The sequence below is a fragment of the Dermacentor variabilis genome, unplaced genomic scaffold (genome assembly GCF_050947875.1).
Source record: "Dermacentor variabilis isolate Ectoservices unplaced genomic scaffold, ASM5094787v1 scaffold_12, whole genome shotgun sequence".
Taxonomy (NCBI): Eukaryota; Metazoa; Arthropoda; class Arachnida; order Ixodida; family Ixodidae; genus Dermacentor; species Dermacentor variabilis.
The window spans coordinates 26,980,859-27,007,121 of record NW_027460280.1 but is presented as its reverse complement, the minus strand read 5'-3'; the positions used below and the strand labels follow the sequence as shown (position 1 = coordinate 27,007,121).

The 26,263-nt window shown below is 47.3% G+C and overlaps 1 protein-coding gene and 1 long non-coding RNA gene across 2 annotated transcripts in view; both read left to right on the top strand.

The window, feature by feature from the left end:
- LOC142566346 (uncharacterized) overlaps positions 1 to 23,577 on the top strand; it is a 40,711-nt gene extending 17,134 nt beyond the window's left edge. The window contains exons 2-5 of the mRNA XM_075677266.1: positions 13,090 to 13,331; positions 14,930 to 14,995; positions 15,055 to 15,363; positions 19,053 to 23,577. Of these exons, the coding sequence (XP_075533381.1) occupies positions 13,090 to 13,331; positions 14,930 to 14,995; positions 15,055 to 15,363; positions 19,053 to 19,130 (695 nt within the window). The 3' untranslated portion in view covers positions 19,131 to 23,577. The remainder of the gene's footprint in view (positions 1 to 13,089; positions 13,332 to 14,929; positions 14,996 to 15,054; positions 15,364 to 19,052) is intronic.
- A 174-nt stretch (positions 23,578 to 23,751) lies between these two features.
- On the top strand, positions 23,752 to 25,546 carry LOC142566347 (uncharacterized). Its single transcript, XR_012825032.1, has 2 exons — positions 23,752 to 24,075; positions 24,131 to 25,546. It is a non-coding gene; the product is annotated as an uncharacterized LOC142566347 (long non-coding RNA).
- Positions 25,547 to 26,263: the final 717 nt, after the last annotated feature.

Sequence of the window (26,263 nt, the reverse complement as noted above, 5' to 3'; positions counted from 1 at the left end):
AATTTTAACTGCATAAAGCGTTGCATTAGATTAGCGCTAAGATCTCGAAGAAGAGAAATGCCATGAAGTCCATGGCCGAAACTACTTCGTGTACTACCGGGTATTGTTTATGAAGTCACGGCGGCAGCATTTCCAATAGGGGCGAAATGCAAAGAACACCCGTTTACATAGATTTATGTGCACGTTAAAGAACCCCAGGTGGTCAACATTGATGCGGAGTTCCTCATCGCAGCTCGCCTCATAATCAGATCGTGGTTTTGGTACGTAAAACCCCATAGTTTTTTTTTGTATTGCTGACAGAGCAAGAATGATTGACTGAAACAGGAATACCTGAATCGGGTGGGGACGTATACGCGTCGAAACTCCAGCACTTCCACTGCAGGAAGGTATATCCTTTCTCCTAGATCATATCACCTACTTCGTGTATATATACATATACTTCGTCTATTATGCCTTTTCTGCCCTATATTTTTATTTCAGAGGCAGTTGCCAACCTGTTTTCACAGCCTTTTGCGATGGTTTTATGTTATCGATTGTCTTTTCTTTCTATCTTGATTTTTTTTTTCTTTTTCGCTTGTATCTTTCATTGGCACTCTTGTCTGAGGCATGAACCGTGAACGCCCTCTTTTTGGGTAGACCATTGGCTGTCTGTCCGTCTGTTTCGCTTGTATCAGACACCAAGATATTTCTGCTTTCATTGACCGGTGGTCGAGGCCGTCTGCCTTGGGTTAAGCAACATCCCAGCATCGGTGCCGCACAACAAACCGCTGATGCGTATCGGTAAACTGAAACGCCCGCTGAAAGGTAAACCGAGACGTTAAGGAGAAAGCAATAAGCGCGTAATTGAAGTCTGACAAGGTATAATCTGTGGCCGATGTGACGCGGTTTTACGCGTTGTACTGCGTGCATTACTGCCTGTGCATAGACGAGGACGGCGCCCTGTGGGTCCTCGGTGGCTGATACGACGCCGACTGCTACGTCATGCGTTATCAATACAAAGCCGGCAGCGGCTCGTCGCACGAAAAGGGTGCGGCGCGATTCCCTGCTTTCAATCAGGAAAAATCGAAGCCGTGATGTTCTTTCCACGCAGTCCTCCGGGTTTACCCCGGAAGGCTGGCCTTCGTGTGGATTTCACCCAACCCGACCTGTCTTTCCTGCACTATACTTAGCGTTGGCTGTCAGTCGTGACCTTGCGACGAAATAGGAGTACGCACACGGCGCGCGCACTGCGGCTCGGAGGGGGGCGTGGGAGTCGCGGATGTCGAGGCTTGCGCGAGTCTCGTTACGCAAAAACAAACATTGCCCGCCGAGTGAGGTCCGGGGAAAATTCTGCAGCGCTGCCCGCTCTTTCCGAGCAGACTTTTCACTGATCGCGAGTATCCTTGCCAGCGTGCGGAAAACGCGGTCGCTTTGCTCGCCTCGGTCGGCTGAGAACCGAGGCGTCGACTGAGCGCTGATCGTGCGCTGATGGAACGAGCACTCGTAAAGGGATCGTGCGTTGCTGGCTTCCTGATCTCTTTCTGCGGTGGTGAACACGAGCGTGGCGCACGCGAAAATGAAAAGTGTGAGAGCTTGGAGGAACGAAACTGTTCGTGTCTGTAATGGTTTAATTTGCTGCGGCCTCCTTCAAGATTTATGTGCATTGGCAGAGCAAACGTGGTAGCTACATTTCATTGGTTAGCGCCACGCATAGAGAGAGCTCAAAACACAAACATTACACAAAGGCTAAAGATACAAACATCTCAAACAGTGATAAATACCAGCAATAGAAGCGAGGCTGAATTGGAGCATTACTTACGACGTATGTGAGAATTAACGTGAAAAGTAACGCGGAAGCGCACAAAGGGTGAGGAAATTTCGAGCAGGGAAAAACTGTCGCCCATCTGACTGTCGCACAATGCTACAAAGGGACCCTCCTCGATTGGCAAGCATTGCGGTAGACGAAACCCTCGTCGTGGTGGAAGACGACTGTTCGGAGCTGATCTTTTGCGAACTGTAATGTTCTTGCTTTTTGAGGAGACCGAAAAGTGTCCTTACATTGGTTCTCTATTCATGCTTACGTTTATATGAATGGTCATAGCTGCTGAAAGGACATCGGTCCGCCGATGTACAGCCTCATCGTTTTCGTAAGCGCAGATTATATAATTCGTATACGAACAAGCTGATTGCCAGCATGCACGTGTAGGTACGGTGTCTCGAACCGCTAAGCGTACGGCTACGGTTAAGCGGCTACAGCCGCAAGTTCTCAGCGAGATTCATGAATCACCGTGCGAATAGCAAATATTTGCAGCGTTTCTCACGCCACCGCCGACCAGGCGAGGAGTCGGTATGGAGCGACAAATCTGGGGCGCGCCGTCGCAGACTCATCTCCCCTTCCACCGTCACCCACCCTGCATGTTTTTCTTTTGCCAGGCTTCTGGAATTGCATGATTGATCGGACGACTGAAGCGTAAACCGGAAGCAAGTTCATTCTTCGCTTCCGGGGTAAGTCGGCGCGCCCAAAAGTCTGCTGCCTTTTAGACGCGCCATTCCATGGGCGAGCGGGTCGAGAAGAGAGAGCCCAAAGTAATCTGCGTAGATGTCCACCATCATGCGGGCTTTCATTCAGATCAAGATGCACGGTTTGCTGCACGAGGGAGACACTCAGTGCCGGGTAACCAAATTCAACATGGCTCTGGTATGCAGCAACTAAATCCGAGAAATGCGAGCAGTCAAGTTACGCGATTATAATTGAGGAAAAAGATATTTTCACGAACTGCATCAGCAAGTTCAAACCTGCATGTCGCGTGCGACGCTGTAAATGTCAGACGAGCGGCGTGTTCAGCACTGACTTAGCGCCCGAGTGTCGGGCCTGGACGCTTCTTGCGTCACTGCAGCGACATATCCTGCATTTCTTTCCCGAAATAGCACAAATTTTACTGCAAATCACGATTTGTATCTGAGTTAATAATTTACCGTTCGGCTTCCCTGGCAGATATAACCATATAATCATGTAACTTACAGTCATGCGCTAATATTGGGAAATTAAGCTGACTGCAATGAGCACACGTGCGCCGTTCTGTTCTGACAGTGTGACAGTCTGTTTTCCTAACTAGCTCGCAACTTTGGGTTTCGTCTAACGTGTTAGCTCCTCTGTCAAGCTATTCTTTCGCTTACCTTGCACACCAGTCACTGATTACAAGAGTAGTACTTGCTGTTTGACTAGCTGGCGTGTGTCCGACAATAATGAATTTACCGCCAAACACATGATCACAGAGAGGGGAGGACAGTGCTAGTCCTGCCCTTATGTCATCCCCTCTGTTCGATCGTGTTTCTGGCTTGAAAAGGCCTCCTGTGTACCTTGCTGTTCCAGGAATAGTGAAGAAAGCTAGCCTGACCATCGCGGCTCTCAAGCAGATCACATTGGAACTTTTGCATTGTTCATACGCTAACCGAATCCATGTTTACACAGATGGTTCCGTCTCGGAAAATTCTACGGGCGCCACTGTTCTACCGTCTCAATCGGTCGTCATCAAGTTTAAGCCTTCACACGTAACGACATCTACAGGTTCCGAACTGGCCGCTCTTCGCGCTGCTGTCGAATACATCGAAAAAGAACCGCCCAACAAATGGGCAATATTTTGTGATTCGAAGACAGCCCTCCAGAGCTTGCGAAGTTTACGACGTGGCTATAATGAACAGCTGGTGTCACAAATCAACGAAACCTGCCATTGCGCTTCTGAACGAGGACATGATATCATACTTCAGTGGCTGCCGGGACATTGTGGCGTCGTTGGTAATCACCTCGCCGATGACGCTGCCCGACGTGCCCAGGCTGCCGCACCGACACTCTTTATACCTTTATCGAGAGTCGACGCTGCAAGAGAGCTTCGCAGTCTCGCTCGTACTATTGCGTTAAGTGACTGGCATACACAACAGAACTCTTAGTGTCGTTTATACAGCCTCGACCCATCACTGAAACTTAAATTACCAGCGAACATTTTACGACGTGACGCAACACTGCTGTGTCGGCTGTGGGTAGGAGTAGCATTCACCAACTCCTACAGCTATCGTATTGGAATGGCGGATTCACCAATGTGCGCTAAGTGCCAGTGTGAAGAGACCATCAGTCACCTTCTGTGCCACTGTTCTCGCTTCGATAATCAACGTCAGACTCTCCAGTGTGCCTTGAATAGACTGGATGACAGGCCATTTACGGAAGCGAAGGTCTTGGGAGCCTGGCCTCACAGTTCATTAGCCCAGAAAGCAGTTCGAGCGCTTTTTCACTACCTGAAGACAACAGACTTGATTGCCCGACTATAGACATCCTACACCTAAGTTTTCTCTCTCTCCCTTTCACTCCCCATTCCCCTCCCCACGTGTAGGGTAGCAAACTGGACTCAGTCTGGTTAACCTCCCTTCCTGTCCTTCTTCTATATATATATATATATATATATATATATATATATATATATATATATATATATATATATATATATATATATATATATATATATATATATATATATGATACTGTTTTCATACTTATCGAGCGTTCAATGTTAGCTGCAGCGTTTGTTTGTCACGTCACATTTCCTCAGTGTTATTCCACACTGTGTGAGCGAAAACGAGATGAGATCGCAAATGAGAGACTAAGCTGTCCACTTCTGATGTGTCCGTACTCCATATGAGATGGCCGCCATTAAATGAAAAGCCTTAATTGTGGATTCCAGAAACGATATGGAGGCAACTTTCCTAAAAGCTATTGACCGAGAACGACAGGTTACGTTGCAGTGCGTGCTCACGTTAGACAGGCTCTCTTGACATACTAAATTTCGCCCAGTGTGCTATACAGGATATTTTCTGAGTGCTGTACAGTCTCGTATATACAGGGTGTTTCTTTCTAGCTGCACTAAAATCTTTAAAGATTGCCCATAGCAGAAAGCCCAATTCTAGCCCTTGATCTAAATTATTCTATGAGGCGGCCATTACTTCTACGAGAAATCAAAATGTTCAATGGAATCATTAATGTAATTATGCTAATTAATATTTTAATTATCCACTTTATGCCACATTTACTTGTCTTTAAGGTAATTGCTGAAGGTCTTGACTAAATGGGATGAAGATATTGGCATGGTTATCAGTTCTGCAGGAAATCCAAAGCAGCCTCCCAGATGTAAGAGAGAAGTGTGGGACAGTAAGTGCCATTAAGTTATGTCTGAAAGCTGTTTTCATAATTTATGCTGACCTTGGCTTGGACATGGCGAGTGCAGCGGTGGCGTAGAGGTAGAACACCCGCCTCGCGTGCAAGAGGTAAGAACTCGAATTAGCCTAGACCTGAGGAGGGAACGGAAGAAACTGGTACATAAGAAGCCGATCAATGAGTTAGCGGTAAGAGGGAAAATAGAGGAATTCCAGATCAAGCTACAAAACAGGTATTCAGCTTTAACTCAGGAAGAGGACCTTAGTGTTGAAGCAATGAACGACAATCTTGTGGGCATCATTAAGGAGTGTGCAATGAAAGTCGGTGGTAACTCCGTTAGGCAGGATACCAGCAAACTATCGCAGGAGACGAAAGATCTGATCAAGAAACGCCAATGTATGAAAGCATCTAACCCTGCAGCTAGAATAGAACTGGCAGAACTTTCGAAGTTAATCAACAAGCGTAAGACAGCTGACATAAGGAAGTATAATATGGATAGAATTGAACATGCGCTCAGGAGCGGAGGAAGCCTAAAAACAGTGAAGAAGAAACTAGGAATTGGCAAGAATCAGATGTATGCGTTAAGAGACAAAGCCGGCAATATCATTACTAATATGGATGAGATAGTTCAAGTGGCTGAGGAGTTCTATAGAGATTTATACAGTACCAGTGGCACCCACGACGATAATGGAAGAGAAAATAGTCTAGAGGAATTCGAAATCCCGAAGGTAACGCCGGAAGAAGTAAAGAAAGCCTTAGGAGATATGCAAAGGGGGAAGGCAGCTGGGGAGGATCAGGTAACAGCAGATTTGTTGAAGGATGGTGGACAGATTGTTCTAGAGAAACTGGCCACCCTGTATACGCAATGCCTCATGACCTCGAGCGTACCGGAATCTTGGAAGAACGCTAACATAATCCTAATCCATAAGAAAGGGGACGCCAAAGACTTGAAAAATTATAGACCGATTAGCTTACTCTCCGTTGCCTACAAAGTATTTACTAAGGTAATTGCAAATAGAATCAGGAACACCTTAGACTTCTGTCAACCAAAGGACCAGGCAGGATTCCGTAAAGGCTACTCAACAATAGACCATATTCACACTATCAATCAAGTGATAGAGAAATGTGCAGAATATAACCAACCCTTATATATAGCTTTCATTGATTACGAGAAAGCGTTTGATTCAGTCGAAACCTCAGCAGTCATGGAGGCATTACGGAATCAGGGTGTAGATGAGCCATATGTAAAAATACTGGAAGATATATATAGCGGCTCCACAGCCACCGTAGTCCTCCATAAAGCAAGCAACAAAATCCCAATAAAGAAAGGCGTCAGGCAGGGAGATACGATATCTCCAATGCTATTCACAGCGTGTTTACAGGAGGTATTCAGAGACCTGGATTGGGAAGAATTGGGGATAAAAGTTAATGGAGAATACCTTAGTAACTTGCGATTCGCTGATGATATTGCCTTGCTTAGTAACTCAGGGGACCAATTGCAATGCATGCTCACTGACCTGGAGAGGCAAAGCAGAAGTGTGGGTCTAAAAATTAATATGCAGAAAACTAAAGTAATGCTTAACAGTCTCGGGAGAGAACAGCAATTTACAATAGGCAGCGAGGCACTGGAAGTCGTAAGGGAATACATCTACTTAGGGCAGGTAGTGACGGCGGATCCGGATCATGAGACGGAAATAATCAGAAGAATAAGAATGGGCTGGAGTGCGTTTGGCAGGCATTCCCAAATCATGAACAGCAGGTTGCCGTTATCCCTGAAGAGAAAAGTATATAATAGCTGTGTCTTACCAGTACTCACCTACGGCGCAGAAACCTGGAGGCTTACGAAAAGGGTTCTACTCAAATTGAGGACGACGCAACGAGCTATGGAAAGAAGAATGATAGGTGTAACGTTAAGGGATAAGAAAAGAGCAGATTGGGTGAGGGAACAAACGCGAGTTAATGACATCTTAGTTGAAATCAAGAAAAAGAAATGGGCATGGGCAGGACATGTAATGAGGAGGGAAGATAACCGATGGTCATTAAGGGTTACGGACTGGATCCCAAGGGAAGGGAAGCGTAGCAGGGGGCGGCAGAAAGTTAGGTGGACGGATGAGATTAAGAAGTTTGCAGGGACGGCATGGCCACAATTAGTACATGACCGGGGTTGTTGGAGAAGTATGGGAGAGGCCTTTGCCCTGCAGTGGGCGTAACCAGGCTGATGATGATGATGATGATGACATATTTCAATATACGAATTATCGCCGCTGAGTTCGCACGCCGTACCCACTTGTAACGGATTCTCTGGACAGCACCAGTTCCGAGATATTAATTTTCAGTGTCCAACGAAAAGCATTGGCGTTCATTCATTCTCACTTTCACTTTTATTTCCTTAAAGACCCCCGAGGGGGTTTCCAGTATTTCCAGCCGTTCCAGTTACCTTATTAAGAAACCGCTTTTTTATACATTGAAGCATAAAAGTAAGTGGAACACTTTCTCACTGTTTTGTAGCAAATCATTTCTTAAAGAAGAAATTAAAAAGAGTGAATCCTCCTTCAAAATTAGTTAATCAGTCTTGAGATAACTTCGTTGTCTGTGCCGCCCAATCACGATTTCTTAGTCAGCAGGAGCAACAAAAGCTGATTTGTTTTCAACACGTAAAGCATTTTGCTGCTTTATTGTATGACCTGAGGACACTCCAACGGCAGCTGGTCAGAAGGCAAACTAAGCCTAGTTTGGCGTCTGCTGTGCGTCTCTTGCCGGCTAACCGCAGCTTCGCCTTTAGACCGACTCGCACAGTGCGATGGATCTACGTGATCTTAAAGCGAATGGCCTGAGGAGTATCCGGCCTCCGTGGAGTAAACGATCGCAAAAGAAGGTGCACGCGCGCAGCCGTTATCGTGCCATCATCGCCACGGTGTCGTCATTCCTTAGAGTCACGCCGCCGTCGTCGCGCCTTCGTCTGTACGATGTCGACATTCCGTCGTCGTCATACAGTCATGGTCCCGCTGTCGTGTCGTTTACCAAAACATATAGATGATAATTTGTGCCATTATCATCGAGCATGGTTATCGATGCAGCACTGTATACTTGGGAAGACTTGCTATATGTTCATTTGACTTCTGCGGTCCACATAAGCAGTCTCTCTCTCTCTCTCTTGAAAATAATTTGCGATGATATTACGACAATTTTTTTTGCGAAAGTACTGAACGAAGGACACTAAGCTGAAGATGAAGGATGAGGCTAAGGATGAAGTCGCATGCTGTCACGTCTCGTGCTACCATCAGCCGCAATAAGTCAATCAAGGTGTGCTTCGGATATCGACATCGCGGAGGAAGATTTCGGAAAGTAGTCTATCTGTCTGTTTCATTAAGATATAACATATAATTTCTCTTTAATCTTTTTGAAAGCTCTATCCCTACGGCTTTGTAATCCGGGCGCGGCGTCGTAGAAGAGTAGCTGTCAACCTGCTCGGAAACCTTTTCGCATTAGCTGAAAAAATATGTGTGTGTGCTTGGTTGCTTGCTTCAGAAAAAGAAAGGTTAGTTGGAAGTCAGCAATCGTCGTCGTCCCTCGTTTGCGTCATTTGTAACAAAAAGGTGCACTGTGCCATACTGCGGAGGCCATGTTTCTGTGCGAGAGAAATGCAGCAAACGCGCCAGCATGCTTCCCTCCTTGTGCACAACGTCGCTTGTCTGGGAAGGCCTCCACCACGGCCGCCGAAGGGACGCGCAAGTACCGTGCACGCAATAGTTGCATGTTCGTCTAGTCCGTCGAACAGCTCGAGCGGGCTTATCGGCCGTGCCGCTTATCCACCGGCCGAAGGCGTCACGACGCGCGTGATGTTTTCCGCGCGGGCGGCGCTGCACGGAAGCCGCGAGGACGGAGACGTTTCCGACTCTGCCGGACGGCGCGTGCGCATAACTGCGTGCACTTGCCGGGACATCCCCACGCTCCCAGTGCTGCAGAAACGCGTGCGTGGCGTTTCGCTCCTTGCGCTGGGAATCCCGCTGCATCAAAAAAAGCTCACGTGCCTCGGTGAGCGGTACTGCACGCACTCCTGCCCACGGAGAGAGTGTCGTCGCGGGAACTCTCCTCGAGGCGGTGCGAGGAAAAGAGAGTAACGGTTGCTGAAGGCAGGCGATACCTGCGCGTATCTGTGCTGCAGCTTTTCCTGGAGCCAGCGTTGTTGTTTGGTAGCGGGTCTGCGTTCTTGTTGCTTTCACCGCATGAATGGGTTCTGCGGGATACCATGGTTGACATATTCGTGTACACGTAGTTCCTATCTATATTTTTTTGCAATTGCGGTAGCGTTATTCTAAAGAGCCACAACAAGAAAAGAAAAATTATGGCCGCTGCACTGAGAACGGCTGAGGGAATTGCAGACATTTGGGTGCCATAAGGTAAAGGTACACGGACGAGTGCAAGAGAAGACGCAATCCGTAGACGTCTGCGAATGTCAAAAGTAATCACGTCACAAGGCCCACATTCTGTCACCTTCTCTGACCTTCGAGTCCTCGTAGTTTCATCTGGCAAGGCAGAAACGCAGTGACTTAGCGATATATTGCGGGGCTTAAGCTGTCCAGTTTGGTTCTCGTTTTGAAGAGCCTCATGTGGTTGTGAAAATATGGCCTTTTTACTCAGATCGGCACACTTTAGATGCGTTCGCCCGGCATTTCTTTTAAGCCTATCACACACCCATGATTACGTCATAAATAGCAACTTTCCTCGGTGCGCCTGGCGCTACGCGTGCAAAAGTTGGCACCCTCTTCGGTCCAGCGCTCGGATGGAGCCGACAATGACGCACGCGGAGAGCGGGGTCTCTTTCCGTGACTGCGTGGCGGCTGGTATGCGCTGTTACGCGCTCGTCGGCGGGAAAATATCGAAGAACGGCGAACTTTTTTAGCCTTCGAGAGCGGATATTCCTGGACGGCGGGCTGGCCATTCGCGAGTCGACACGTGCCAGTATGCATAGTGTACGGATTAGAACGCAGAGAATTTGGCCGCAATCACTGCCACACACCGCAGTGTTCTCCGCGATGGTTGAGGTTGTTTAAGAGTGCATGAGGGAGGAGGGCGGCGCAAGCTCGGTCGTCGACGCCGTTAGAGGGCACACACAAAGGGATCGGCTAGGTTGGAGAACACGAGGGTTGCAATCTGGGCTTGTCGGTAACGCATCTTGAATAGGTGTGCGGTAGCGTGATTAAAAGACAGGGCAAAAGAAGACACACAGGGACGGAATGTAGCGCTGTGTATGTCTCTGTGTGTCTTCTTTTGTCCTGTATTTTAATCGCGCTACCGTACACCTATTCAAGATAGGTTGGAGAAACTCGCATTGCAGTCCGCGGTAGAACGAAACCCCGCGTGGCCAGGCACGGTGCGCTCGAGTGTCTGCTGCCGTCGATACTGTACAGGTTCTGCAGAGTGAATGCTGCTGCAACGCCAAAAGATTACGGACCATGGGATCTCGGAAAACGTTCCATTTCCGAGCAGCCTCTATCAGCAGTCAGTAAAACCGAACATCACAGTGTTGTTAACATATATTGGTAGAGGCTGTAAATGCGAATGCTAGGTCTGCGTTGTGAGGCTGCGCAGGTATTCGGCTTTTTCTCAGATTTCGTGTTCCGTAAAATATTGTGGCTTACTGTACAGGCTTGTCCACTTCTAGGAGCAACACAGCATTTGTGTTCACGTTAATGTGGCTTCATCATTTCTTCTGCTTCAGAGGGCTAAACGCGTCTTGTACGACTCCTAACGCCGATGTTCATTAATGAAATATTATTCTGCAAGAATTTATGTCATATATTTAGGCTGGTATGCACGGTTCAATGACAAGGAAGCGTTTCCTCTAATAGTGGACGACGCGGCATAACGCAGATGAAACGCATATGATGTCGAGTGTTTGTACCTGCTGTTTGCGCTCAACATGACGAGCAGAGTAGACGACGAGAGAAGCGAGCGAACAGATGAGGCCGCCTGTCGTCTGTGCCGTTCGCCATCTCGAGCGCAAACCGGCTGCTGATGGGGATCGCGGCGGCATCGTGAGCTAAGCTATACAACGCCCATGGCCAGCGCAGGAGGGTGCGTTACCGCAGCGACGGGCATTCTGCGACACGTCTCAATCTGTCACACGGCTCTGACCAAACCCCATGCACAGCAAAATGTATGAGGCCGCGACGGGGCTCAGACTGGCTGCCGACGACTGCTGACGCGTGGCTGCACAGTCTGAGTGCTCTCTGCGACTGAGAGGGCCTGCCGCGAGGGCAGATTCACCCACCTGCTACAAGCTGTTCGTTCGCGAACTCGCCAACGGTGATTTCAATGAGCTGGCTACCACATTTTAGGCGTGCTCACGCCCGTAGACAAGAATGACAGCGTTCTCAAAACACAAGCATTATTGGTTCCTGCAAGCTTCAGTGGAAGTAACGGCGGCTCTGTCACTTCCAGTCTGGTTGCTAATTGTTAATGCGAAAAATCTTTCATATTAGGCAAGAGTGGGAGTTTTAAAGTCATAGCGGTGGACAGTGTGCTCTCTGAAAAACTTATCTTGGCGAACTTGAAGGTGTTTCATGAAATTGGTCATTCAAATAAAATTCATTGAAGCGAAACGCGAATGAGGAAGGTTAATTCCTGTTGGCGTCATGACTGTTGCAATTGTTCGAGAAACTGAGCTGTTCAAGTGGCTGTCCCGAAAAAGTAGAATTTCAGTGCATCTGAGACAACCGTCATTTATATAGTTGGCATTGTCGGCAACTTCCCCCACCTCTAATTGGAACGAAGCATACATGAGGGGCTGCAACACAAGCGCGCGTGCGTATACCTTAATTTTAGCTGCGCACTGCAAGTGCCACTTCACCGCACCGCTCACAGAGAAAGTAATCAACAATAAGTGAGACATGAGGTTTTGCGATAGTGGGAGCTAGTCAGTATACAGCATCATTTTGCGTGCAATGCATTATGATACAGAAAAGAATTCGGCCAACAATCGGTGAGAGCAGGTGAAGTTGACAATGACCAGGATGGTTTCATCGGGGCAGGAAGTTTTCATGCTATGCATGTTTTAAGACAGAGTTAAATTGAATCGAATTCTTGAGTTTTGCTTGCCAAAACCACGATTGTTTTAGGACAGCTACCCCGATACTGTATGCCCATAAATGCCTAGTTTTTATAGTGAAATATTGTAATGGCCTTATAAAAAACACAGAGAAACAAGAAAGCACGAGAAAATAACGGACGCAGGAATGGCGAACTACTGTTTCCCAACAGTGGGTTGGTTCATTCTGCACGATGAAAGTAAGCAAATAAAGCAAGCTTCCACCTAACATACATTGCTTAGTTTGTATTCCTTCATGGCAATAGTAAGAACCTTATGAATGACAGTCGTATAGATTTAGTTATGATGTACTGGACGCTGTAGGCACAGCGTAACTGATAAACAGTGAGCCGCATATCGCTCAATATTTATATGGCAGCTTCTGAGAACGTATTCGCTCTTTTATGTGTTCAAGGACACCAGAATGATAAAAAATAAAAGCATTAGTTTGTCAAATCAGCCAGTTGCTGCGCCATGGAGCATGAAACACTCCGGAGGAGAAATCAGCGCCGGAGTGGGAGGACGAAAAACAAGTATAGGAAGAAGGGGGCGGGGCGTAATTCTGAGCGAACATATCTGCTGGCGTGATATGCAAACGTTCCCGGTTGTTATGGCAACGCAGGCGACGGCAGAATGGACTTACAAGCCACCAGGTGGCGTCAGCAATCGACGGTCTCCGAATGAACGATGTCATGGCCGCGGATTCACTCCTCCAGAGAGTTTCTTGCTTAGTGGCCGCGGTAGCATACATTTGCAGAGGCCCATTTTGCGGTGTCTACATTCCCTCCTCCTGTTTTTTTTCTCTCTCCCTTTCCAGGTGGGCTTGTGCTCCTAGTAGTGTCAGAATCAGTCACTTCCATGCCCACGAAATCGACGCCGGAGTGGAGGAGGATATCAGACGAAGCTTACTTCTCTGATCTTCTCTATCCTTGCAGTGATGACCTGCCTCAGGTGCAACCCGCAGGTCCACCCACCGATACGTTTGCCATTGAATACGTGAAAATACTTGGCGAGCGAACGACGGCGTGCCTAGGGCACGCCAGCAAGCTTCTGGCCGTGGTAAGTGGGGTGCGACAGCTGCTGACCTTGCCGCACGCGGCGCTCTTCCATGCCGTCCCATAGCGGCAGCCAGGCTTAACCCGGTTCCCTCGCAACGGCTCTGAGGTGCATGCTTTTCGCAGGAGCGGCAAGTCCCACCGCGTTATGCGATATTTAAGTTAACTAGCTATCTGGCTGAAGACGCATGAACAAGTACCGTAGTGTTATGCCTTTATCCGCGTACCGTCCCTTTTCCCAGCTGCTTCTGTAGAGCGCGTAGCGAGTCCCATTCAATGGCTCCCTGAAAGGCCAGTGCCAACAGGGCACCCTTGCACCGACTCCTGCTGAGGGGCCTTGCGAAGAGGGCGACAAGACGGCAGGGTGAAGGAATCGCCACAGTCCTTAATGCATGCACTGCGCAACCCTCCGTTCAGCACCACAGACAGGACGGTAGTACTCGCCACAAATGAAACGCGGTAAAAAGAGCGCGCGCGCATTCTTCGCCTTGCTACAAGCCTTGAGAGGTGTTCTAAACTTAGCACTGTGCTCATGCTCTCAGCTCAAACTGTTGTCGGCACCAAATAACAAAGCTGCCTGTAATTTGCAGTTTGGGTGAGAAATTCGTGGGTTCTTGCCGACTATGTGGTGGGCAGCTGGCGTTCCCGAGCAGCTGGCTCTTTGTAACGTCAAAAATGTTTCCCTGCATGCTTTGGCAACTCGAGTCAGCTTGTCTGCATAGTGGTCGCAAAGTGTTTTGTCTATGGTGCTATCTTGGTTGTTCACTCCCAAGGGGGACGCCTAGTGGCAGGTGCGGTGAAACATTCCGGTTTAGTTTACCCTGACTTCGGGCAAAGAACAACCTCGCCTCGTGTGGCATCCGAGAATATCTCCCGATATTGGCGCTGCCAGGCAGTTTTGAGTGCGATGAACATGCAGTCTTTACAACCTTCGTTCACAAGCCACATAAAGAAAGTCTCTAAGCATGTCTTCTCTCGAGCTGTAAACATTTGTGTGTGTAAGCGCGAAACGTTGGACAGCGAGACAGGAACACAAATACACATTCATCGTACTTTCTATGCCATTTTGTAACAGGCCGAAATTCAGTCAGGCGTCGATGGAACTTGATGCATTCCCCTAAGGCCAGGCTGAATGAGCCATAAAAAAGGTTACCTTGGCTGGAGTGCGGGTCGTTTGGAGGAGCTGCTGTGGCGTGACTCTCGTCTTCCCAGCAGCATTGCGCGGCTTTTAGACGAGTGGCCGGCGCTAGCGTCTTTTCTCGGCACTCGCCTTCTGCAAGGTCTGTCTTCCCTTTCATTTCTCCTAACTTACTACACCGCTCTATTAACATGCGCTTTCTTTCAGAGCATCCAAATAACAATACTGTACCATTGCAAGGAGATTCAAGAATCGGCCTGGCCTAGCCTGACGCTTTGGTTTAACATCGCTACACTTAGTTGGACACGCTTGCATGCTCGAAGGTTCGTCGCGTGCAGCCGGCTCGCTTGGTACGTGGCTGAGAGCGTCTTGCGCCGCAATATTGATGTCCGCGCACTGGATTGTTTTCACACTTCCTGCGATGAAAGACAGCGCCATTGAACTATGCCATTTCTCCCTTGTAGAATCTGCCGGAAAGTTGCTCCACGCTGCAAGATGTCATGGAAGCGCCTGACCAGGTGACCCTACAGGTGAGCGCACCGTGCGTTGACCTCGAGGCGGTGTTCTGATTCCTGCCGACACCACGCAGAGCCTGAGCCAGGCGCAAGCGTTGAGCAGCCTGTACGGCTTCCTGGTGAGCCACGCGGCGTACGCCTTCTTCGTGAGCGAGCAGGCCGAGAAGTACGCGAACAGTTCGTGCGCTAGTCCCAACGAGCACACACTGGCCGAGAACAGCCGCACGCTGGCGGCCCAGCTGCGCGATTTGCTGTGCACCATCAAGCTGACGGCGAGCGTCCACGGCGGAAACGTCGAGTTCAGCGCCTCTGAGGAGCGCGTGGCGTCGCTGCGTGTCTGCGACGAGAGCACGTGCAGCAGGAGGCTGCTCAGGGACTGCCAGGTACGCGCTCTCCTCGCGCGGTCACAGAGCTCTGTTACGGAGACCGCCCGATTGCACGCTAAGACGCGCATTCGGGATAAATAGCTGCCATATCTATACCAGTACCGATATAGAGCACTGGTATATCTATCTAACATTAGCGAAGCTCCTAAAAAAAAAAAAGAACACCATGCCAGAAACGATTATAAGGCCTACGGCGTACGGTCTTCAACGACCGAATATCGTAGGTCATAAGATCGTATCTTGCACCGTGCTATTTAAATAATTTTGTTTCAAACAGCTTGGCTAACGTTAACTGAGGCACCCTATAGATAAGTCAACTTTAATCATGTGGGTAGCTCAGTGGCCTAAATAGGAAATCTGATTAGTGGTGAGAGTCATAAAGAGAGAGAAAGAAAGCAAAGAGAGGAGAACTAGGGAGGACAAGGCAGGCGTTCGGTTTGCTATCCTACGCTGGGAGTAAGGGAAAGCGGAATAGAAAAAAAAAACAGGGACTATCTCCCTCAGATTTATAGCAAGGTGGTCCAAGGAATAATATTAATGAATTAAAACAACGTGTGCTTGAGTAATATATTGAGTGAAATATGATGCATGGCTGGACCAAACAATAGAAAACATGTTATTTCATATTCGACGCCTTCTCGCGATTAGCCTTCGGCTATTGGTCAAAAGTTCTTGGGCTGCACCCACCTCACGTGCCTGTCACGCGACGTCAAAAAACCGCGAAAACTCACCGCGTCAAAGTCTCGTGAACGCGTTAAAGATGCATTAATATGCTCAACAAAACTGAATTCTGTACTGAATAGCGGGAGGCTGCCCCGCTCCGAAAGGAATAAAAGATTGCTTCCGCCTATCGCTCAGGCACTGGCTACTCGCACCAGCCGGAGAGCTTGGGTTTATTTGCGCACAATAAAACTTTTTGCGTGGCAGTGTAACGTTTTAGAGCACTTTCGGCACGCTTACGGCCCTTCTCTGCCAACTTTTCTTTGCTGAGTATCCGCTTTAGCGGCATTCTTAACCTTCCGTTGCATTCCGCCGCGATTTTCGATCGGCCATCGCAAGCTGAGTAAGGGAAAGCGGACCAATCGCAGACGCCGGCACCACCCTCTTGATCCGGTTATCGATTTTCAGCGCACTGGCTCGGCCCCATCCAATCCCTCTCCACTTGAGCATGCTGCTCGCCTCATGTCAGCCAATTATATAAGACAAGTCGCTCACTGTAGGCGATCTTATTCGTTTTTAAAGCAAACGGAAGTTACCTCCAATAAACGAGGAGAGCGTTTGATTGGTCTGTTCACACAACCCTGCGGGTCCCCGCCCGATGCTTGCGTCGGCGGTTACGCATATTTGACGTCAGGAGATTGGGATAAAAGCATATTGGAATAGTTCTACGTTATAGGGCCCCAGTCTTTGGCTATTCCGAAAAAAGTTCAGTTTTGTTCGGCATATTAATTCATCTTTAATGCGTACACGTCACTTCAACGTGATGAGTTTTGCTGGTTTTCTGAGGTCGCATAACAGGCAGGTGAAGTGGGAGCTCGAGAATTTTTGACCAATAGCGAGGGAAATATCGGCGAAAAAGCCGTAGAATTGGAAATAATTATTTTAGAGGGCCGCTCTTAGGCGCCCGTTGCTGAGTTGAGCGTTCGCTGGGCGTGTCCGCGCGAACGCGCTCGTGCTACCGCTCGCGCACAGCTGGTAGCGGTGCCGCTCACCACGCCAGCGTTCCCGTACTGCCCCTACCTTTGCGAAGGCGCTGACGGCACTGTCCCACTGCTAGTGGGCGCAGCGATTCTGGTCTCAAATTCTTTGCCTCAATATATCGCGAAATGAAAACGCGTATACAGCTATGCTCAAATTTCCCATGAGGGAGTATCGTAACCATCGGACATTTTGTTTCTTTTTTCTGTTATTCTGTCTAATCGTTCATAATCAGTGTACTCGTCATAGCATATGGCAAGTTCTTGCGGTTTGCGTGACGTCGCGTGACAAAGAGGCCAATGGGGGTGGCCAGAAAAGATGTTTGACGAATCGTGAAGGGCTGATTGCAGAAATGGAAAAAAAAAGTTTCGAATAGATTTACGTTATATAGCGCCCATAGTACACGTCGTGCGATTAGTGCAGACTTGTGCTCTCGCTTGATTTGTGCTATACTTTTGTTCTATCTAACACGGTCAACTGGTCACGGATGTTAGTTAGGCAGCCTTGAAGTGACATTGATGTAACCCTGCGTTCAATTCACCTTACTTGAATATTCTTTGGCCATTCAATAGTTCACCGATTCATCTTTGTGGTGATCCAGCAGCTCTAATATTTACCGGATTGTCACTTTAATCTCGATATGAAATATCAATCAATCAATCAATCAATCAATCAATCAATCAATCAATCAATCAATCAATCAATCAATCAATCAATCGTGCCGCTGCTTCCAGAGATAGATTCTTCGACTAAGGGAGATAAAAAAGGACGCTTGGCGAGTGTTGATGCGAACAGTGGGTGAGAGCGCAACGAGCCCTAAAACATCTGAAGCAGTCGTGCAATGCTTTGTCTGCTCTTAGCTGCAAAAGAGGGAAAGAAAGACGGAAAAGTAGGGGTGTGCGAATAGAGAAATTTTCCAATCGAATAGAGGACAAATATTTGGAATTTCTGCGCAAAGGGAAATATAAATGTCCCGTGGACTCTCTTTGTAACAAAAGGCTCATTTACGTCATTTGATGCCACTAATGCAGTTAACAATTTATAATTGTTTGATTTGAGAAGCTTGTAAATCAGAAATAAAGGAGAAGGAATAGTATCTAGTGTTTCCTGACAATCCCAGTAATGAAAACAGAGAAACAGCGCGTCACCAGATGCACGTAGTGGAGTGTACCTTAAAAACCCGCATATAGTACGAGGCGAGATTTGGGGATAGCGAAAAACCTCACTCGCCTCACTCGAAAAAATTCGAGTGAGGCAAACTCAGCGAAAACGTTTAGAACTCTTTCCAGAGATAGTTATTTTTTGTGCCGTCGAGCGCCTATAATATTCCGCACTTCTTAAAAGCGTGACATACAAGGTCCTCCGCGATGCTCGCCCGTGCGTCCGCAATCTACTTGCACAGCATGGCTGGCGATGCCCGCTTAAGCAGTTGAAGATTATGGTAGCCATGCACCAATGACGAAACCGAAACTTTGAACAAGATTTTTGGCGTTGAAAGAGATAAGCGTAATATTACAGCAGCGCACCTTGCTTTAAATTAATTAAAACGCGGCGAAATCGGTCAAATAAACGCTTTACCAAAGTCAAGACAACAGTTCCTAGCCAGCTAAGGCAAAACACGTTTATTTAATGGCAGGAAACTAATGCGCGTAAATGATCTCCAGGATTTTCGCTAATGAATCAGTTTACGCAACCACCGCGGCTCTCCCGCAGCAGAATGGTTTAGAAGTGCATCCACTTGCATTAATTTTTTTCTCCCTGTAGACTGCAGCAACTGCGGTTGTCTTTTATAGAATTCAAAGTGAACAAATATTTGACAACTTGGTATATAAAAAAAAACCTCGAATTGAATAGAATAGCAAATGCTGTTCGATTCGTATTCGAAGTGTAGAGTACAACCCTACGAAAAAATAAGAGCGAGAGAGAGCCGCCTCGCCTTCATGCCTTCTGGTGTACGAAAAGCGAGACGCTTGCTGCCCTTCTCGCAGGTGGTGGCCAGTGTGGCGAACGTGCTGCGCACCCTGCAGCGCTACCTCATGGGCTTACAACCGGCCGAGGCGAGCTGATAGCGGCGCGCGCTGCTGCATAGCATTCCCACCTAGTTCCTCTACTCAAGTTCCAAGCACCAAAGACGGTCGCGCAGGTGTAATGCCTGTGATACGCGCACCGCATCGGCACCGCTTCAGTGCCGGTCGGGTTGCAGGCCAAGTGGATCCAGGTGCCCATCTTGACACCGGTGCCTCCGCGTCCGTGGCTGTGGTAGCGTGTGTGCGAGCTTCCGGAAGGACACTTTGTGCGTGCGTGTGCGTGGATGAGGGCGGCCCGAGTGCGCCCTTTGGGGCTGTGTGTGCTCACTCCTCACTATTTATTATTTCAGTGCTCATGACTACCATCGTCGACTTCCATCTGTTCGCTTTTTGTTTTATCTCGTCATTCCACTATTTATTTATTTAAGCCTATTTATTACACCTAAAAGTCGATATGAAGGACGAAAGTTGCTCCCGCCAAGACGAGCGCCTGTGTGATCTGTTTGTTTCATGGTCTCCCGTATACTGTACGGCAAGGGATCGGTTACATGAATCGATGGTTTCGTTTTCAAAGTTGCGTTGCTGGGCCTTAATTTGCTGAAGCGAAAGCTTGGTGTCCCAGGCGAAGGTGCCGCCTCGCGGTGTGGCACATGCTTCAGTTTTGTGTTTTCTCAAGTGACGGAGCCGCCCAGGCGTATGATGCGAAATAATTTTCAACCGAAAAAGAAAAGCTCCCTCGTAAAAAAAAAAAGGAATTCGTTTCTTGGCTTTCCTCACCACTGGTGAACCAAATGAGTTAAGGCTTCTACGGGCGTGGTGCTTCAATGTAGCGCACGATGCCCCATAGGTATACGTGTGAGGCTGCAGGTTCTGGGGACTTCAGTTGTTCGTGGACATGGCAGCGTGCAGTTGTGGGGCGGCCTCAAGGTGACTCAGCAGGATCAGGTGATTCCACGAGAGATCAGTCGTGCATGTCCACTTGATATTTTTGTTTTGTCTGGTTATTTTTTACCTGTCATGCAGGAATATTCAAATTGCACGGAAGCGAACATTTTATTCCCTAAAAACGTTCCCAGCAAACAAACAAACAAAAAAAGAAATATTCGAAGGTTGCGGCGCGAGCGTCCTCCTATTGCTTATCACAATATCTTCCGATTTCACGGCCCAATTAAATGCAAACTAAGAACATTGTGTCAAAAACATTTCTGCTCATTTTAATAAGCGTCATAGCAAATTAGTTCCATGCGTTTTCTTTATGCGGTCCACAAGAGAAACGAATGCAAAAAAAAAAAACTCCACACATGGCCCAAATCAGAAAAATTTCGTAAACCTGATGCGTCTTGGCGCATTTTCTATTTCACGCAGAAATTTGAAAAAAAAAAGTGTCAAGCATAGAACATTTTTTTGCAACATTTATGCAATATATTATCTTTCTACAAGAAACGTAAAACAAGAAAAAAGATAGTTAAACAAACAAGTGTTTCCTCATTTGCTTTATTCACAAAATATAAAGCGCCTAAGTGGCCCACGTTGAGCCTGCTGGCTTTAGTGCCGCGATGGCTCGTTCCAGTTTGTTAACATTTACTCTCTTTCAAAAAAAGAAAAGGCAACGCTTGTCACAAATGAAGGAAGGTTTATCTGGGTTATGTTATTGCAGCAAGCACATGCAACATCTTTTCTGCTTTGCCTTCTGGGGCGCAAGAGCGAAAAATCTCGACACTACGTGTGGTGCTCAAAGAAATTTATTGCGTGTCCTTTGCAGTTAGTAATTCGTCATCATCATCAGCGTATTTTACGTCCGCTGCAGGACGAAGGCCTCTCTCCCTGCGATCTCCAATTACCCGTGTCCTGCGCCAACCGATTCCAACTAGCGATTGCGAATTTCTTAATTTCATCACCTCACCTATTCTTCTGCCGTCCTCGACTGCGCTTCCCTTTTCTTGGCACCCATGCTGTAACCCTAATGGTCCACCGGTCATATAACCTACGCTTTACATGACCTGCCCAGCTCCATTAATTTCTCTTAATGTCAATTACAATATCAGTTCTCTCCGTTTGCTCCCTGATCCGCACCGCTCTCTTCCTGTCTCTTAACGTTGCGCCTAGCATTCTTCGTTCCGTCGCTCTTTGCGCGGTCCTTAACCTGTTTTCGAGCTTCTTTGTAAGCCTCCAAGTTTCTTTTAAAAGGGTTCAATCACCATCAGCTGGTTAGTGGCAGTTCTCGCAATGGAGAGCGCATGTCCGCTTGTCTGATCGCGGGCACACATCCACACCTGACACGACTGAATTCCCGGCACACGCGGCACTGACTTCTGTTACAGACGCTTCACAGACGGTTCAGGTGTACTGACGCTTCCGTATGCAGCGCTTTAAGCACTGCATACGGAATCTTCGTCACCACGACGCTTTCAATCTCGGCCCGTTTTCTCTTTCCGTATGATCGTCTGCTGCCTTTGTGAATGGAAGATGGCGGCTTCAATGGTGAAACATCAGAAGAAAGGTGGACGTACCTGTTCAAGTCGTCAACGGCTTTTTCTTGCCGAAGGAATGCCTCGTCTGCTTCATCGCGGTTGTCACTAGATGAAGACAGGATGCACTGGAGGCGCGTAAGGCAGTGCTGGCAGACCTCGTCGGTGTCGCGAATATCCTCAGCCTCTCGCAGTAGCTTCCGCAGGGAGGCGACATCCAAGACGTTAACGCAACAAATTTTTTTTCTTAGCGATCCTCTTATGAATGCGTAGATAATCGGCACAGAATACTCGGACCGAGCTATGAGCCGCATGCATCACGTGTAGTGAACAGCTAGACCAAGCTGAAACGTTTATACTGAACAGGCACCGCACTCTTTCTGTCGCTTTTTCTGGGCCGCTATCATGACTGAGTCTTCACAATGTCACACGGTTTCATATTTTATGAAAAAAGCCGTCTAGAGCTCTTCACTGTGAAAACTTGTGGGCCACGCTCGTAATGGAAGGACAATAACCGTCTGGCGCAACCAGTGACCCCCGCTGTTCTCGGCGTGGGACAGCGCGCCAGCAAGGTGCTGACAAAACGTCATAAGTTTGGCAACTTCGGCAGCCTTCAGCTCAGTCATGCCGCACTGCACTTTTTCCTACGGTTGAAACGCAGAGGTGAAAGTGGAGGTAAGACCGGAAGACGTTATCTGTGAGCGACGTGAAAAACATGCGATAGCGGGAAACGAAATAAATGGCTAGGAAAATGACTCGGATAAGTTTTTAGAAAGGCACAACGTGACTCGCACGCGGTGGTGCCGAAGAAGGTTCCAGTATCCATTCCACGGGGTCAGGGGAGAGAGCAGGCAGTGAAGTAGCATTTCCAAAATGGCGCACCTCCTGATTACGGAACCGTTCCCTCGCTCACAGTTTAGCCTGGCTTGGCGCCGCATACAGGTGCACCAGGCGGATTTTGGCAAGGTCAGCCACAACATCCACTCGCGGTGTCTCGCATGCTGATGACAAGCGAATAATAGAGGCGTAAGTGCAATGCCCACAGAGGTTGTAGGCTGAAAACTCAGCACGCGTTATAACGTGTATCTTTATAAAGTGGCAGCCCACCACTCACAACACGCTAGACACAAATAAAATCTAACGATACAGTTTTGTTGAAAACAAGATGCCAGAGCGAAGTTCTCAAGCAGCAAAGAAATTAGAACTAGATTTGTGTGCAATAGAAACTGATAGATAGCCAGTAAAGGTGCTGAAGCCAGCACGCTCAACATGGGACATTTTGTCCCATTACATTTTGTGAATAAAACAAATGAGGAAACATATTATCGCCCCTTCGTCTTGCTCGACATAAGCGGATTTCCATCCAAAATTTTTTTTTTGGAAATTTTAACCGTAGTTCTACAGCGAAGCTGTATTTGACTAGTTTCCAGCTGATCGATGTCCGTAGGCCAAAAACGGTGGGCCGATCCCGAAGATAGAGCAATACCGGGCCGCCCAGGTTGGAGGTGAAGCCGGTTTCAAGCACTCCTCCAACTTGCAAAAATAAGTTTGATATCTTGGGCACGAATACAACCCGTATCAGATACTAAGCTGATACTAAGCGACTCGGCCATGTCTACGTTCGCACCGCCCTCTATTTGTCGGCGTTCCAAGCGCCTGCGCATCTCCTTTTCTTCTGCTCTCCCGTAGTGGTGGTCCCGTTGAAACGTCACGCCTGTCTAGTTTCCTCCGGCTCCTCGGGGCGGCGTTCCCGTCTTCCATGCGAATATATATAAAAATCACGGTAAATGAGTCCGTACCTAGGTTCAAAATTCTGTGTCACCTCTGTGTCGCATGCTAAACAGCTTCGCTTGTCATCCACCTTCACAGAGTGGAGTGGCTCATGTTTTTTTAAAATATTTTATTTGAAAATGAGCTCCCTCAAAAAAAAACTTGTTTATTCAACTGTGTTTTTCTTCTCTTGCGTTCTATGTAGGCAGATAATATTTTGCATAAATGTTGCGAAGAGAACGTTCTACATTTGACACTTTTTTTTTTCAAGTTTCTTCGTGGAATAAATACGCGCCAAGACCTTTCAAAGTTACAAAATTTGTCTGATTTGGGCCATGTCTGAAGTTCTTAAAAAATTTTTTTTCCATTGTGGACACCATACAAATGCGCATGGAACTAATTTATTGTGACGCCTATATAATTAGCAGAAAAGTTTCCGACACATCGTTTTTAGTTTGCATTTAATTCGGCCGTGAAATCGGAAAGTATTGTGGTAAGTAATAAAAGGACGCTCGCGCCGCCACCTTCACCTATTTTTTTGGCTTGCTGGGAGCGCTTTTCGGGAATAAAATTTTCAGTTCCGGGCAGTTTGACTATTCCTACATGATATATCAAGAAAACCAGACAAAGCAAAAATATCAAGCGGACATGCATGTTTGATATCGTGGAATCACCCAGTCATGGTGTTCTGTTGTGTGTACAAGGATGCCGTTGTGATTCCCAGCAACAGACAGCTTCATTCAATGGTTTCAGGATGCAAAAACACTCCCGTGTGCTCACATTTCGACAAAATTTAAACAGTTTCATTGTGGGAAAGCAATACGGGACTCCGCCTAAACACGTTCTCTGTAAAGAAGGTGCACAAATACACGAATTAGGCCAAGGCGCCGTGTCGCTGTTTACGCCCAGCGGCGCCACGTATTATTTCTGTGCATCTGCCGCCGCTCAACAACGGGCACGTTTTCCAAAGCCTTATTCACAGTTGTGCCTACAAGTGGTTCTTATATCGGCTATGCTGTGAGGCTGCGTAGCGCAGGTTGTTATCTGGTGCGGAAGGTGTTGTTTCGATTAGTTCATCTTTGACTGAAAGATGCCGAAAGCCCTATGCGCACTGTGTTCGCAGTTGTCTTTGAATGAAAATAACTAAGAATGGTACTTTCTTGAATGAGAGCTAATTAAGTTGCATTTACATATGGGGAACTGAACAAGTTGGCCCTTGATCAGAATGACATGTACATGTACGAAAAAAACGAGGACGACAAGTAAACAGGGCAGTGGTAGACTTACAGCTAAATTTATTTTTTTTTTAAATTTGAAACGGCGGCAAGGGGTTTGGATGCCGCATAATCATTTTACAGAAGCTATGGATGGAACTGCCACGAAAACAATACTCGAACGTGTGTCAACAAGCCAGTGGCGTCGGTCGCATGCCGGCACGAATATTCCGAGCAAACAACAAATACCAGGCACACGTGCACCACACGATACGAATCTCGCTGGCGAGTCTCCTTCACCTAAGCAACGTACTTCAATAAATGCGTCTTCTTGTGGTCGCGTACGTTTTCTAGCCTATAGTGAGCCATAAAGTCCAGAACTCTGAAGATTTTAGCGCAGGCTCTCGCCTGCGTAATCACAAACATGCACAGCGACCTTAATGCTCGAAGGTGTGACAGTTATTTCGTGAGAAGACGTGAAACAAAACTACTGCGCTGATAATGTTCAAATAGAAAGCGGCGTATCATGCTTTTGCATACTTATGTATACGGGATAGGTCAACACTCTATATATATATATATATTTTTTTTTTTGGTGATTCAATCGTAAGTCTAACATTGTCCTCTTTGCTTCTAGTCTGCTGTTCCTGCATTTGTTCGCTGTTATAATTAAACGGTGATTAAAGACGACCAAAATACTGCATTCCGTGCGCTTGATTCCCACAGCACAATATATGTAATGAAAAATATTTCCGGGTCCAAAGTGTGCCTCAGTGTTATACGAGATTTGAAGATATGTCATAGAGCAAGTAGAACTCCTTCGAATGTGCGTTGAAACTTCATGTATTTACAGCGTGCTAAATCTGTCATAGAATCTTGAATGAGAAGACGTGTTATATTTGCGCAAGGGGCATTATTTCGTCCTATAGGCATGGCTACTGTCGCCCAATGATTGCCGTTAGAACCCGTCCTGAATAAAAGAAAGTCTATTTTCCTAATCACACGTTTCTGTTTTCACTGTCTCAAGAACACAGTCTGTTTAATATTTTGTCTGCGACCTAAGCACTAGGCTAACCGCAGTGTTGCGAACGATGCGCAAAGGCAAGCGTCATCATCATCATCAGCTTATTTTATGTCCACTGGAGGACGAAGTCCTCTCCCTGCGGTCTTCAATTACCCCTGTCCTGCGCAAACCGATTCCAGCTAGCACCTGCGAATTTCTTAATTTCATGCATCACCCTACTTACTCTTCTGCCGTCCTCGACTGCGCTTCCCTTCTCTTGGCACCCATTATGTTACTCTAATGGTCCACAGCTTATTTCTCCTACGCACTACATGACCTGCCCAGCTCCATTTCTTTCTCTTAATGTCAATTAGAATATGGGCTACCCCTGTTTGCTGCCTCATCCAAGCCGCTCTCTTCCTGTGTCTTAACGTTATGCCTAACATTCTTCGTTCCATCGCTCTTTGCGTGGTCCTTAACTTGTTTTCGAGCTTCTTCGTTAGTCTCCAAGTTTCTGCCCCACATGTCGGAACCGGTAGAATGCGTTGATTGTATACCTTTCTATTTAATGATAATGGTAAGCTTCCGGTCACGATCTCACAATGTCTGGTGAATGAGTTCCAACCCGTTTTATTCTTCTGTAAACTTCCTTCTCATGAACAAAATCAAGAAAGGGGCGGACAGATGGAATAGCACACTGTGGTATAAAGTTTGTAA